The sequence below is a fragment of the Botryllus schlosseri genome, chromosome 16 (assembly GCF_051294905.1).
Source record: "Botryllus schlosseri isolate E-star chromosome 16, Bs_hap1, whole genome shotgun sequence".
Lineage (NCBI taxonomy): Eukaryota > Metazoa > Chordata > Ascidiacea > Stolidobranchia > Styelidae > Botryllus > Botryllus schlosseri.
This window is the reverse complement of record NC_137251.1, coordinates 5092635-5107865: the sequence shown is the minus strand read 5'-3', so window position 1 is coordinate 5107865 and position 15231 is coordinate 5092635. Positions and strand designations below refer to the sequence as shown.

The window sequence follows — 15231 nt, the reverse complement described above, 5'->3', positions numbered from 1 at the left end:
CGACCAACTCTCTGTTCAAGCATATTTATGTACTATTACTAATGCAGAATGTATGTTTGAAAGTATCAATCAGAAAGGGTTGTATAAAGGCTATGCTCTGTACGACGGCTATTATGTTCGATCTACCTCCGAAACGCCAGTCACCTATAAATTTTTGCTAGGAAGTTAACATTATTATGATTGAATTAAATATTGATTTTTTAAACCAGTGATGAATGAACAACGATACGGGTTTGCTAGACCTAAAAGCTACCCTAATATTTCCAATCGCTTCCAAGGTCACACGTTTCCCAGATATTATATTTTGGGTTTAGACTTAACCGGGCGGTACGGAAATATCTCTCGATGAAAATGAAGTCTACGGAAATACCAGAACACAGATAATTATGCCTTGTGTCATCGCTGTAACGATTTGAAACGAAAGCGGTAAACAGAAAAAGTCGACGGTAATGTTGATAACTTGGATTTTCATTAGTTTCCCCTATCAAGTATCAAGTCTGCGGATGGTGGACTATGTCGATAGCGACGATAGGTTGGCATCGACATGCTCACGTTTCTGCGTACCATGTGGCAGCGGAGTGTGATCACATTCGAATCGCTACGCCCAGTCTCAGTCATGAGTTGATATCGATGATCATATATCGGAGTAATCGGAATATCGTATGACCCTGACCCCCACGTCATAAAGTATGAATTACAAGTTTCATTTTATATATAGGAATTTTCAGATGGTTTTGTTTGGTTTATAATCTCAAATATTGGTTGTATCATGGATTTCACGAGCCCTGGAAGCGATGCCAGTGTTGTAGCAAGAGATGGTCGTGAAGATGAAGATATTAACTTGACTGGCACTGAAGAGCCAATACCAATACTCGCATCTACTGCCCATAATATACCCAAAGACAACCTGGATATGATCAATAAGTAAGACGAATTAAACTTGTATACTATTGAACTTGATAACTTGAGATCTGTTTTCTTTTACAGGATCCGACAACTTGCTGATATGGCCGGTTCGTATTTGGACTCCAAGAGTGGAAGTGGCAGTGAACTACAAGAATCCGACGCGCAATTGCGTGAATACATCAAATCCAACTTCTCGGATAGCAAGTTGGTATTATTAATTGGCAGAGTTGCACTGGCCTTGCACTCATGCTCAGTAGGCTACTACTTCAGCAGAAGTGGGGCTTAGGAAATATTACTCAAGTAGTCCATTGTAGCTCGGAAGTAGGCTTACTTTATAGCTAGTAACATCAAATGCTGCTCTTGGTTGCCGTTTGGGTATTCAGAGTCTCATTTTCACAGCCCCTCATCTCATTGCCCTTAATTCATATCGGGATTGTTGATTCCGTTTCTCATTCTCGGAGTCGTCCTGTTCTGCTACATCGTAGACTAGTCTGTTATGCCATACAGTCTTTTAAATAGTGACGATTTTCATAAAACCTTGAAATATGGATAGCATGTGACTGCGTGTAGATTTGTATTTGATTCCCTTTTTTCAGTAGCTCTGCATCATCGCAGTCCGTTACTCCAAAGTTATCAACAGGCAACGATCCGAATGCGACGAATAGCGAGTCATCCTTGAGTATGTTGGACATGGAACAAATAAAAGGTGAGATATTTCGCAGTTTGAACTTGAATTATTTAAAGTCTTTTTACCTTAACCCGCAACAATTCAGATTGAGGTCTGTCGAGCGTTTCGGCATTTTATTTCTGTCAATAGGCCTATTAGCGATGAAATACAGGGTTGTAATGACTCGAGTCATGACTTGACTCGAGTCATTTTCTCAAAATACGGAAATGACTCGACTCGAGTCAATCTGTGTATTGACTCGACTTGGACTCGAGTTTTTGCGCATGACTCAGACCAAGTCATATGACTCGAGACTCAAGACGGCCGAGGTCGACATTTCATTGTCACTCGACCCTCTGCTCGCTGATTCGGACTTGACTCGGTGGTGAATTGAAAATGACTCGACTTGACTCGGAGTCTTGCGACTTGGTTACAACCCTGATGAAATACGAGTTCGAACAATTTTTCCACACTTCTACATATAGTTGGTTGTGATGCCTGAAATGACTCGACCACATTCTAAGATTTCATTAATGTGACATTCTAAATTTCGAAGAATTGCCATTATTTAACTGAATTGATGAACTTAACTACAATATTACGCAAAACTTTTAATGGGATCCGTGTTTTTTCGATTTATGCTTACTCTTTAAGTTAATTTCAGAGTATAAATTATTATTGAATCAATTCTTACTATTTCCTGCATGTAGCTTGAAAAGCAATATTAGCCTATTTTACAGATATTTCCCATTGTTCCATCTTCAATTTGAACTGCAAGATTTCAAGAATATCTTATACAATGTAGGCTACTGTAAGACCGAATCGTTTTCTCCAATAGCGAACGATTTTCAATTTGCAGTTTGCCGATTATTGTCTACTTGCACCTCTTTTTCTATTCAAGATAACTGCAGCCTGGTCCACGTAGAAAGCAACGTAAGTTTGGGTAGCTGGCTTGGGGATGCGATGCCGGAACGATCCAGCAATTCAATGCACGGCAGTAGGAGCTCACCATCCTTAGAAAATCAAGGTCAGTGCTTCTTGTAATCGCCGGTAATGTACCAGACAGTGTTTATTATTGTTGTAAGAAACTACCGTTGAAAAGAAATAATTTAACTTAGTTTTATCATTAGCTTCGGTTTATGTTCTATTTATAATTCAGTTTCATGTTTGTATGTATTGATTTTATTATATTACTTTTATTAATGCTGACATGCCCTGACTTTATTTATATTAGGCCTATACCAGTGCTCTTCAACCGGGGTTGTCGTACACCCTAGGGCAGTGGTTCTTAACCTTTTTCATACTGTTACCCCCAAGAAGAAAATGAGAGGATGCAATTACCCCCTTTCAAAAAATAACAAATTACTGCTTGCACTCAATTAATTGTAAAACAACACAAAGTGACGTCACAATGTACACTGAAATGCCTGTTAAAAATACGAAGTCAATGGGAAGGCTGATGCTGTGTTTGTGGCATCCAGTGGTCACATCTAGGAAAAGACGATAACAGACAGCGTCTCATGCGGTTGTCAATCGCAAACATATTTCGTTTTGATAGATATTAGATACCATTGCAGAAAATCCTATTTCGCAGCAATAAGTTGAAGGAAATTCAATCAGAAAGTTCAATGCCATTATATGACGAAGATTGGTTATTCATTTTGAAGGCGAACCCAAAAGGTACCAATATCTTCCCCTCGTTTCTTCGAAGACATTTTGATGATGTCAGACTTTTTTTCTGACTAGACTATACCACTACACTTTTCAATACTAAGGGCTAACAACTATATTTCTACGATATTGTTACTGCATTATAGGTGTAAAGCTTAACTTAGACGCCCCTTGTTGTCTTTCAATTTGCCAGCATGCGTAACAATATATGATCCGCGCTACTGCAAAATATATTGGACTTACCTAACACTATACTAAACTACATTCGACCCTGTTATTCATAATCACTATTGGTTCTGGTTACAATGATATCGCAGCAGGCATGGTGTGTTAAGTGAAACAAAATATATATAGCCTACAAGCTAGCCAAAAATATATGTTACCCTACATTCATATTTACGTTTCAAAATATTTCAGTGCAGCGTTATAAGTCAATTTGAATTACCCCCCGAAAATTGGTAAATTACCCCTTTGGGGGTAATTACCCCCAGGTTAAGAACCACTGCCCTAGGATGTACCAGAATTTGCAAAGGGTGTACCACTCGGATGGGGTGTACAGGGGTGTACCAGATCCGAATTACAATGAGCCGATGGTTAGCTATCACAAAGACCGGTTTATGGGTCAGTACAGGTTGACGCACAAGTTAATGAGCAATATGGTACGATGTTATCTCAACCTCAAGTGTAATACTGTACACCGCTTGATTGTGATGTCATAAGCAAATATTTCTCGTATTCATTTAGCCGTCGGCGATAGACCAATGGTTCCGTTTAGTGTTGGAAAGTATGCAGTTAACAAACATGTGTTCACTGTTCAGCTAGTCATTTGTCTTGTGATTTTTGAGGAAACCGCCGCGATAGCTCAGACTTCTTGAATCGGTACTTCCTACCCGAAGTTAATAAATACCGCAACGCACATAAATTAGGCTTACCATATTTTGGAAATCTAAAAAGAGGACACTTTTTCAGAAATTTGAGACTTGCAAAACCGGAGAAGAATTCTCAAAAACCGGTGAATTTTTCCCACTCTGTGATCGGTTGACTAAAAAAATAAAAAAAAATTCATCTTTTCCGCTCAGAGCTCAAAATACCGTTTTACTTCCCGCATTGCTAGGTGGATGACTAGAAAAAAAAAGGTCATCTTTCCGCCCAGACCTAAAATAACCGTTTTTCACACCGAAATACCCGCCGGAGCGTCAGTTCTGTGCTAATTTACGGCATATCACTCGCAATTTGCTCTTAAACTGACCTAAATTTTCAAAAAAGAGGACAAAAGGGCGTCCTCCGAGGACACTTTCAAAAAAGTCAAAAAAGAGGACAAATCCTCTTAAAAGAGGACGTATGGTAACCCTACATAAATGAAGTGACGTAGCCAGCCAGGGTCGAAACAGCTTCCATGTTGAAATCGAAACCCTTTTGTTTTAAAATGCCGATTTTATGTCCAATATTTCGCCATACATTTGCAATTTAGTATTTTGTTATTAGTGATGCAAATTAGCGACAATAGACTGTGTATAGCGGCATACGATCTGAGGTTACTGACATCTCTTGCAGCCCATGTGCTACTATCGACTGTGTGTGTGTGTGTGGTGTGAGGCAGGCCTGGTACGCAGTAGGCTGGTGCGCCTGCTATCATCGCTGATCAGAATTACCGCTTCTGCAGCAGTAGCTTTACCTACTCTCTCCCCAATACTGTTACATTTGGGTTGATTATCGTTCGTAATGTCATGCTGTTTTGGGGCCGACACGAAATGAATTCCAATTTGCGTGGCGGGCGACCTAACTGGCTGCGAATAGACTCTGTGACCAAATACTATTTTATTCAAATCCAAATTTTTTGACGGCAATAACTCCGCTTCTACTGGTTGGAATTGAGCCAAATTTGAAAAACATCATTTTTATAGACAACCTAATACTTTCATGGGGTGAACAGAAAAATTTCACATTTTTTGTTATATATTTTTATATTATAAATAGAAACTTTCTTCTTCCGTAGCCATGCGGCTACTGGTTGGAATTGAACCAAATTTGGTGTGTAGGCTTAAGTTAGGTAACCTAACAATTTTATCAAGTAGCCAGTACGATTTGAGGAAAAAAGTCATTTTTGAAGACCTCTAATGAACAGGGGTGTACGTGTTTTGAGCAAACGTTAAAAGGGTGTACCACGTCGAAAAAGGTTGAAGAGCACTGACCTATACAACTCTATTCAGTAGGTCATACGTTCATTAATTAACACAGGTATACATTGTCGTATATTGAAGTTTTGTACCTCCAGATTACCTATTGTGTCAAAGAAAACTGAGTAATGGATCGCTTAATAATTCCAATGTGATATCAAAAAATTAATAATCTACAGTATAAAGTGCATGTTACGTCTGGGTGAAAATAGCGAATTTCCGGTAGAATATAGCCATTAGCGCGATCCCGTTCATTTTGCTCTGCCGCTCAGACGTTGGATGTGAGAGTGAACTCATTACATCAGTTCAGTAGAGTTCACTTTTATTTTTGTGACAGGCGACGATTCTGTGCAACTCATCTGTCGTTATGAAAACACTCCTTCCAAGGACGCGAGCAAACTTAATTCGAGATATTTCATGACCGATTCGCAATTGGGTGGATTCTCTGGGACGCCAGATGGTTTGCATTTCTTTCTTGTTCCTCGTATCATTCTACATCATACCGTGATACAAATTGTTAAATCTAGTCACGAAACAGTGGAAATTTGTCTTGTTGATTCTTAAAACTTTCAGTGGATAATTTGCACTTTATGTATACCAGAGATAAAACTGGTATGATGGAGCGTTGTTAAAAGTTACACTGTATGACAATGCCATCGCAATCCTCAAATTTTGGTACGGGCCATAGCTGTTGAGACGTGAATTCTAGCATCCTCTACCGTATTTTTCAATCTGTTTGTTCTCTCGTCAAAATGAGATATTTTATTTGTTAAATCAACTGCTATCCGTGTGTGGTTTGGTAGTGAAATGTGTTTTCAAAACAGGTACACCTAGCCGTTCGGTCGCTATGTCGCGTACAGAAGATAACATGGACAGTAGCAGTCATTCCGATGCAAACTTTGCTCTTCCTGTAAGATTCCTATTTGCATCGTTATGCCGGTTTTTATATTTTAACTCTGGTCCATCCCCTACCCAAACAAACCACATTCTAGAATGAAGAAAATCACGGTGCCGCTTGTCCGTTTGATTCATTTTTGCCGGGCGATGGTGCCAACGCTGCAATGACCTCCGACTTCTTTGGAGATGGTATGAAAGAGCTGGGAGAATTACAGAAACAGGCCTTCGCAGATGCCGAGTTCACAGGTATGTGATAGGGGGGACAAGTCCAAGTATTTTTAAACGTTCCTCATTGATTTTTAGCTGTTTAAAACCTTATTCCACTGATCGCCTTATTGAACATTTCTAAATTATATTTTTGGTCAAGTTCTGGGTGAGCTAAGTGTGAAGGTAGATTGGGCACATTTCAAGTACAAGAAACCCTTTTCTAGCGACTTGTTACGATGTATTTTATCAATACAATACCATATATTTAGGAAAAAATATTCCACCCAACATCCACACAGCGTTGAAACTATGCGGATACCATAATATGTAGCGTGCCTTGAAAACCCGCCTTCTTGGCTCCATTAGTAGTAACCTTGGAAGTTATCTGTAATGTCAAACAGACGATATTGCCAACATTCTGGACCAAGATGAGGCCAAGTTTGAGGAAGATCACAAACTGATGCTGTACTCCAATGCTGGGGAAGAGGATACGTCTGCGGCTGGGTTTACGACGTTAAACGATTCACCGACAAAAATGGAATGTAAGTTTGGACATCCACAAGACCTAAAGCCAATACCGACCCCAGAAATTCCCATTGCTACCATCATTTCCGGCATCCTACTATATAATAGTATTTTTCAATGGTTTTAGCGCCAAAGTTAACAAAATATGTTATAATGAAAACAAAAACAGTTATGTGCGCCTGTTCGCATATGCGTTGGCCTAGAAGCCATAAGGAAGACACTTACAAGCGACATTAGTCCTACCGTCAACATAGCATAATGGAGGAGCGTCCGGCTTCTTGATAGGTAGGTCTTGGGGTCCAAGCCCCGACCGGGTCAGACCAAAGACCTGATTAGTAACACTGGTATCTATGTCTTACCGGCTTGGTGCTCAGCATTACCGGGATAGCATGGAGGGGTGGTGCAAGACTTGGAAAGCCTTACAAGGCTATTTCTGCGCCTTCGTTTCTTGTCCAGCGTCATATGGTTCAGCTCGCGTTCAGAACGTAAATTTATGGATTTTTTCAGATTTTGAACCGAAAATGTCCATCGGCACCTACATGGCGGAAAGGTCGGAAAAAATGGGCAAGCTGGAACCTTTCGATCGAAGTTCGGAACGTCCCAGTTTCGGATGGAGCATCAAGTCGCCGCCGCCTCGTCATCCTGTGATACTGCAGACTTCCATCAAGTCGAGTGACACTTTCTGCGGTAGGCGCAACGACCATTTAATATATGTGGCAATAAGAGATAGTAGTTTGACCCCAGGTTCAGAGGTCGGGTAATCAGTCATAATCATCATAATTATTCAGTCAGTGTTGTCTACTAGTATCTATAGTTCTTGACTTTGTATTGGCAAAGCAACTGACGTCAGGTATGTGCTCCACATTCGATTCTTTCCGTTTCTCAGCTGATACCAACGATGTAAGTGCCTCTGGCGAGAATACCACTCTCACCAAGGACACCACAAACGACGGCACGTTAGAGGCTGAAGTTCCAATAGAAAAGGTGCCAGAGAACGGAAAAAGCGTACTGAAACAAGGTAAAGTGATATGCAAGACCAATTACTATCCGACTTGTGTTGCGCATTTGTGTTTTACAGATCTGACATTGGAACAGGATTCGCTTAGCGTGGCGGCAGCGTTCATGAATATGTCGACCAGCGTCAGCAATGAAGAGGTCGCCCGGGCTGTCATCGAGCTCGCAAAGAAAAAGCAAATGCGGCTGAACGAAACGAAAGCGGCATCGCACCATTCGTATGTTCTGATACATTTGGGATGCATATAGTCTTTGATGGATAAACTTTCATTTGCTTTGCAGGGGAGATGACGAATCGTCATGTAGCGAGAGCAGCTCGCGTTCTTCGCTGTATGCCCCCGAGAGAGATTCGGGTACGAGATAATGGTTGTAGTAAAAGTTAATCGATATTGATAAATGATATTTTCAGAGTAATTTATTTGTCACGTATGGTCTACTTCCCCACGTGGTCATTGGATCTGAGGAGATTAATACAGCTAACTTTGGCAGAGATTTTTCTTTCGTTCTCAATTTTCCGTGCTTCTCGAAATTAATAGAAAATTGATATCTTGATTTCACTGACGAGATAGCGTAATGGTAGGACTTTGGCATTTCAATCACTACTTAATTGTTAATCATTTTAGACTACTGCTTCACAGTTTGGGTGTTTTAAGCAAAACTAGCCCTCGAATACTTACTTTCTGATTTGCTAGGAAGTCACTGCTACTTGTAAGTTGTACTTAATTAGGACTTTGGCTCTGGCGACGATCCAGGTTCTTACTCAAAACTAGGGCTTGACTACTTACTGTTATACTTACTAAAGTCATTACCTGTAGGCTACTTTGGAGAAATTTACGACTGCTGCAGCGTTTACGTTTTACAGATGAGAAGCTGTCGCGAAAGAGTAAGATACCCATTAGCGTGAAATCGATAAGTCCGCCGAAAGTGACGTCCGCGAATAGGAGTTCTTCCGCTAGACGTCTCCGACCGATAGAATCTTGCCAATCTGGGTCATCTGCGTCGTCTGTTACTAGCGATCAGCCCCACTCGAATATCTCCGAGCACAGCACGGCGCCCGTGTCAAAAGAGGCGTCTTTTGACAAGACTTCTGAATCAAATGAACAGCCGTGCGCCGGCGTTGCGAAAAGTACTTCTGTTCTACCAACTAGTGACGCAACAAAGCCCGGAACGGAATTACGAAAAAGCATCTCGGTAGATATGGACAGGGAAAAGTATTGGAATAATCTCATGCAAGGTATTAAAACCAGGGTTAGGTAACATCGAATACTTCAGTGATTTGTTTCTGAATTGAGTAGTAGGCGCCAATGTAAAGCTCCAATTCCGACGTCTTTGTTCAGAATCGTTTATGCACGATAACCCAGAACAAGACAGAGGTACCGACAAATCCTCGTTTGTCCGCGAGCAACTTGAAGCTTCCGAGAGCGGAAGAGAATCGAGCCCGTTTCAGGACGACGCCTCGGATGACTTTCTTCTCTCTTCGACCAGAGTGGAATCTTCGCTTTTGCGGGGATCTCTCAGCAGGTAAGGAGAATGGCTAAGGCCGCTTTATCACCTACCGTTGGTAACAATATTGGTTTCGATGGATGATCAAGTAGTTGGCGTTCAACTTGGCAATGTGCCTTGCGTTTTCAAACGTTCCAATTGGATGGTTCTTAACCGTGGTTCACAAGAACCCCATAGGCACTGTTTGATAACTAGGAAGTTTTCCAAATTAGATTAGAATTAGAAATACCGAATTCAAAGAAGAAATGCAACAAAAACTAAGTTCAGTTGAAATCAAATTTGACGTCACTCACCAGTGTTTCGCTTTGATTACGTCTAATTTGACAGCCAGGATTAATTAGTCGAACTAGAATAATCTCAGATTGTACGTGGGTTCCGTGAACCAGTCTCGGCTTCGGCGGAGGTCAAACAACTTGAGTCACAAGGTTCCGAGTCATAAGTCAATCTCACTTTTATAGTTTTGACTCAAGTCAAGTAGATCCATTTTCAATTCGCAGAGTCAAGTCCGAGCCAGAGAGTAGAGGGTCGAGTCCGAGTCATAGTGTTTTGACTCGAGTCCGAGTCCAAGTCATTATGATCAGTTTTCAGCTCAATCCGATTTAACCCACTTTTCAACTCTACAGAGTGATATAGAATGACTCGCATTCATAATAATTTTCATCGGTCTACAGGCCCTATTTTCCAAGTGTCAGGACTGATAGTCGAAATACCAATCATGCGGTGACTTTACTACTTCTTCGAAGTTACAATGAAATGTCTGTCTTGACCATCCTAGTCTCGAGTCATATGACTTGGTTTGAGTCAATACAAAAATTTACTCGAGTCATGTTACGCATTTGAAAAAATGACTCAAGTCAAGTCATAAAAAAATCGCGAGTCGAGTCATTACAGCCCTGGACAAGACACACATTCGACCTGTACAGCAAAGTCACAATGATTTGTAGTATATATCTATAATAACCTTTCTGCTTCGTGTGAAAATCCCATCAAATGCTAAGAATCAGTAGTGATCATTCTGGAAATTTAATCACTAAATCGATGTAATCAACGCAATTTTCTGATAAAAATCAGGCAGAGTAAACCCTATTTATGTCAAATATTTGAAAGTGGGTTGTTATTGGAAAAATTATGATTGGCGATATATATGTTTTTGTTGCAATGCAGCCCATAATCACAGGTTTCAATAATATACCAAACACTTTTACTCCGATGTATCATTCGTACGCAGCACTCGCTCTATAAGCGTTGTAATCGCTTATGTTATACTTTGGGTTGATTCACGTCCATAACGCATTACTTTTTCCCACCAAGCGGCTTTTGACGATGGTTATTCATAGAAAATACTGATGCTGTGGTGATCTTTCAATGTTTTTACTGGTGTCAAAACCGGTGTCTACCTCTGTCGTAGCGCATTCACCGAAATCCAATTGCAAGATATTCTCATCACAGAGAAAGTATCGAACAGCTGCACAAGAAACTACGAGTGCAAAGTTCAGGCAACATTCGGAAGCCATGTAAGCATCGTTTTTCCATTTTACCAGAAGTATGAAGTCACCGGTGAACTTTTCGTTGCAGCCACCTCGAGAACTGAAAGTTTAGAAAGCGAAGAGAAAGAGAATGCTGAAAACGGTCATCAGATGAAAGAGGACAATGGGAAGTCGGGGTAAGTAGTATGGCTCTTATTGCCATTGCCGATTCTTGCCCAGTCCCAGCGAAAATGGGGAATAACCGCAATACGATCCAGACTATAGCTCTAATCATGCTGTCTATACTTCCCTAAGGTTTCTTGGAGACGTCTAGTCATGTGATTCTCGACATTTTTAGCTTGGGGTAACGATAAAATTTCAGCATCTGCCCATCATCATAATGTCGCTAAATTCTTCTATTATTGAATGTAACTGTTTTTGTTTAAAAAGTCCTTTTAGCTTTCACATATAACTGGTCAAATATCAGGCTACTTTGAAACGGTTTGGTAACAACACTGCAGCATTGTTATATGCGTGCCAAGTCCAAAGCAGACCACAAACTCTGTTACCACACGATGTAAAAAAAGATTCAAATTTCGAAGTTAATTTGAAATTAGATGTTTCATTTCTATAAATAATGGACAACCGTCCAACTTCTTGCATTTTACAATTGACAAATAACATTGTAATATTTTTTTTTCACTGTTGCGATTGAGATAATATTGTGACATAATTGGCTTGACTGATGATTTGAGGCCCGCTGGTCTACGGCAAACAGTATTTAAAATGCTGGCGGTCACGTAACAGGAAAGACGTCGCCGAATCCGCTTTGTGGAAAGCAAAAGACTTGACCAATCAGGCTTCGTCCGTATCATCGTCGGAAACGCTCGTTCACAGCCGATTTTCCGAAGACTTCCGAGAAATGCTGCCTTCGATGACGATGAGCTTCGAAGAAATGGCGACAGCGCACGAGATCAAATTCGATCCAAGCGATATTGACACCGACGCCAACGCACGCGACGACAGAGTATTGCCACAGTCTCAAAAGCTGTACGCTATACAGGAAGAGGCAGAGACGACCCAAGACACGGTTTTCAGCGCCAGGTCTTCCGAGTCTAGCGGTAGCGGCGAATCTCAGATCCCGTCTGAAATATCACACCCGGCCCAGCACAGCACGACCATAGCGGCCCATCCTGCCCACGTCGGCCAGAACGTGTACTTACCATACCCTCATATGCCCTACCCACCCAGTGCTCCATCTTTATCCAGCACTTCGTTACCTAACATGTACAAAAACGAATCTCATTACGGACGCGCCATCGATGGGGCTTATCACAGCGTGCCTTTGGATTATCGGCACGGTAATGCGCCTGTTTTCCCGCATTCTTACGGTGGTTATCCAGCTCCAAATTCTTACGCGCCTATGCATGGTCCTATGATGCAGTTTGGGTACGATCAGCACAGTGTCGCGTTTAATCAGTCTGCAAATACTATGTATCAGCAGCCCGCGTATTTACATATGCAGCGTCCTGTTTCTGCTGACGGCAGGCTGACGCCTGACATGTATCGTCTTCCTGCGCAGGTCCGGCCGTTTGAAGGTGAGATTTGTCCAAACCTTAAATTTTTCAGGATTTCCACGAGTTTTTTTTGTGGTAGGGCTTACAGTACCTTCGGAACTGAGCTTCCCGCATGCGCGCTGTGCGCCTTTGTCTACGACTGCGAAGCTGGCGTTGGTGAATAAGTCCGATCGTTGGCTTCAGGTTAGTATTGAATGTCTGTGGTTTGATGTATGTGACTTTGTTGTTTCACTTGAATCTGCATTGTGTATGCATAGTGCAGGGGTGACCAACCTTTTTGCCATTCACGACCACTTTTCGATTACTCGTATGGCCTACGGCCGCATTCCAGGCGGTAGTCGCAATGGAACTAACTGGACGCCAAATACCCATATTAAGCTGTCCATGCCCATTTCCGATGAACTCCAGATTAATCTATTTAATGATATCGACTTACTATACGCACCAAAATCGTGAGTGGTCTACTGATCATGTTGTGAATAGTTCACGAATGAATTTCGTCATTAATATCAGTAGTTTCACACATTACTATCCCAAACATTTATCCTTTATCAGCCCGTGTGATCAGATTCACCGGTAAAGTTGGTGGAGGGTGTGGTTTTGAAAATTTAGGGCAAGTTATTAATAATGATGGATCCTCGGGTGGGCTAATCATTATAAGTCACTTTGTTGCAAGCTGGTATTTGTTGACATTCCGTCAGGATTGTGTGAATGTCGATATAGTGGAAAAAATAATGGCATCGTCCAAACGTACATGGAACAAATTTCGTTCGAGAGGAGCACACGATTCCAAGTTGATATTTCTATATGGGGCGCATCATGTTCCTCTGCTGTGTTCACGTATGTTCTGTGGGGCTCACATTGCAAAGGGCATTATTAAAATTTAAAAGTTGTATTGAATCGCGCGAAATGCAAAGTAAATTTGAAGGATAATTGAATATCTCTAAAATTCGGGAGTCAATTCGTAAATTCAATTTGCATGTGATGCATTGAGACGTCGCATTATGATGTGGAATAGGCTACTAATTCGATTGTGTGCCCAGTTCATTATTTATTGCTTCATACATCAGCAATTAAACTGTGTCCGATGTCGAGCCCTTTATAAATAGCCATTGTGTGCTCCGCTATGGCATTTCTTCATAGCGATACTAAATCTGATAATGATGAACCATAATTGCAAATGTGATGAGACTCTCATGATGGATTCGGAGCCATAGACAGATTCGGTGGTAAAGTGAACCTACTCCACAGTCCTGATTGCAACAGAGATAACAGAAGGATAATGGCAGCATCGTAATATCTAGCATATCATTGGCCGGACGTAATCTATCTACTAGACACAATGTGGCCAAAGAGGTCAATTTTGTAGATTTTGTAAGAGCAGCAAGGTAAGGGTCATCATTTGTCTTGGTTAGATTCGTCTAACCTGGTTATCTTGGGGCTTCTTATGCAGTGGAATCTATGGTAGGACTGTGGTATCAAAATTTTCAGTGTTTGTTAATATCAGGATAAGCTAGGCAGTCATCCATTATATTTCATTTGTAACATTACAGTGATATTATATTCACACATGCCCGTGTTCTATCAATGTTATTGTTTTGTTGCAGGCCGAAACCAACGTTCTATCACCCACTATTGATTCTTGCTTTTCCGCGGAAGCAAAGCCAGTCATCGGCCCCCATGAAACGAAAACCATTGAAGTCACGTTTTCGCCAAAGTCGAACGGGAAGTTCGAAGGCATTTTGGAAGTGGCCAGTTACCTGGTCGCTCCGGACGGGTCCTATCCGCAACCTGTCCGTCCCGTGACTAGTTTGGTGAATTTGAAGGCGTCTGCCGAAAGTCCAAAAGCCGAATTCGTCACTCCCGACGGTAAAAAAGTGTTGGATTTCGGCGAGGTCCAGTGCGAGAGCACTCGGCAATTACCGCTCAAGTAAGTGTGATATGACGAGAGTGTTTGGTTAGTTTTTCGAATTTCAATATGAAGGTGCGGCAAAGAGGAGCTTTTATTTCTAGGAATGTATCATAGTGGCTTAAAAGAGGCCGCAGAAATTGATATGCTGAATTGTCTGCTATCCATAAACGAAGGGCTCTTGAACTCTTTTACTTCGGTCTTCACGAACGCGAGACATTAATTAGATACGACTTCGTCATACTGCCATTCGCGATTTCGGTGCATTGGAAAAAGATATGACAGTCATACTCTGTTATTGTATTTGTAGCTGTATGGAGCAAAATGAAAGCAACTATACCTACTAACTAGTATCAGTACTTGTATGGTATATTCATTATTAAGGTGATGTTTTTAACCTAAAAAACGGAAGATTTTGACCTATAAAATCAAAATTTTGACATTTTTTGACTTAAAAAAGCCTAAAATTGACCAAATTTTGACCTCGTGTATGCAAATTAGGCGTTGTCGCGTATATTGGTAAAATTGTACTACTCATCTTCATTTCTGGTTGGAACTGTCTGTCCTTACGAAGTAGTTTGGCCTGAAAAAACATTTTTGACTTTTTAAACAATTTTGACGATTCTAACGATTAAATTTTGACATTTAAAAAAAATGAAATGAAGCCGAATATTTTTTGGTAATTTTAGGTAACTGTTGTGAGGATCTGGTA

At 41.0% G+C, this 15231-nt stretch overlaps 1 protein-coding gene across 2 annotated transcripts in view; it reads left to right on the top strand.

Moving 5' to 3' along the window:
• The first annotated feature begins 697 nt into the window (after positions 1-697).
• The window catches only part of LOC145458384 (centrosomal protein of 192 kDa-like), a 29013-nt gene continuing 14479 nt past the window's right edge, over positions 698-15231 (top strand). The window contains exons 1-19 of one of the 2 annotated variants that reach the window (XM_080336742.1): positions 698-924; positions 988-1110; positions 1506-1612; positions 2475-2600; positions 5759-5881; positions 6246-6331; positions 6414-6564; positions 6927-7067; positions 7558-7737; positions 7937-8068; positions 8129-8282; positions 8347-8417; positions 8927-9298; positions 9402-9585; positions 11017-11081; positions 11143-11230; positions 11841-12631; positions 12690-12793; positions 14218-14540. In XM_080336742.1, coding sequence (XP_080192868.1) covers positions 770-924; positions 988-1110; positions 1506-1612; positions 2475-2600; positions 5759-5881; positions 6246-6331; positions 6414-6564; positions 6927-7067; positions 7558-7737; positions 7937-8068; positions 8129-8282; positions 8347-8417; positions 8927-9298; positions 9402-9585; positions 11017-11081; positions 11143-11230; positions 11841-12631; positions 12690-12793; positions 14218-14540 — 3476 coding nt within the window. In that variant the 5' untranslated portion in view covers positions 698-769. Of the gene's footprint in view, positions 925-987; positions 1111-1502; positions 1613-2474; positions 2601-5758; positions 5882-6245; positions 6332-6413; positions 6565-6926; positions 7068-7557; positions 7738-7936; positions 8069-8128; positions 8283-8346; positions 8418-8926; positions 9299-9401; positions 9586-11016; positions 11082-11142; positions 11231-11840; positions 12632-12689; positions 12794-14217; positions 14541-15231 lie in introns of both variants that reach the window. The other variant, XM_080336741.1, reaches the window with a different exon arrangement.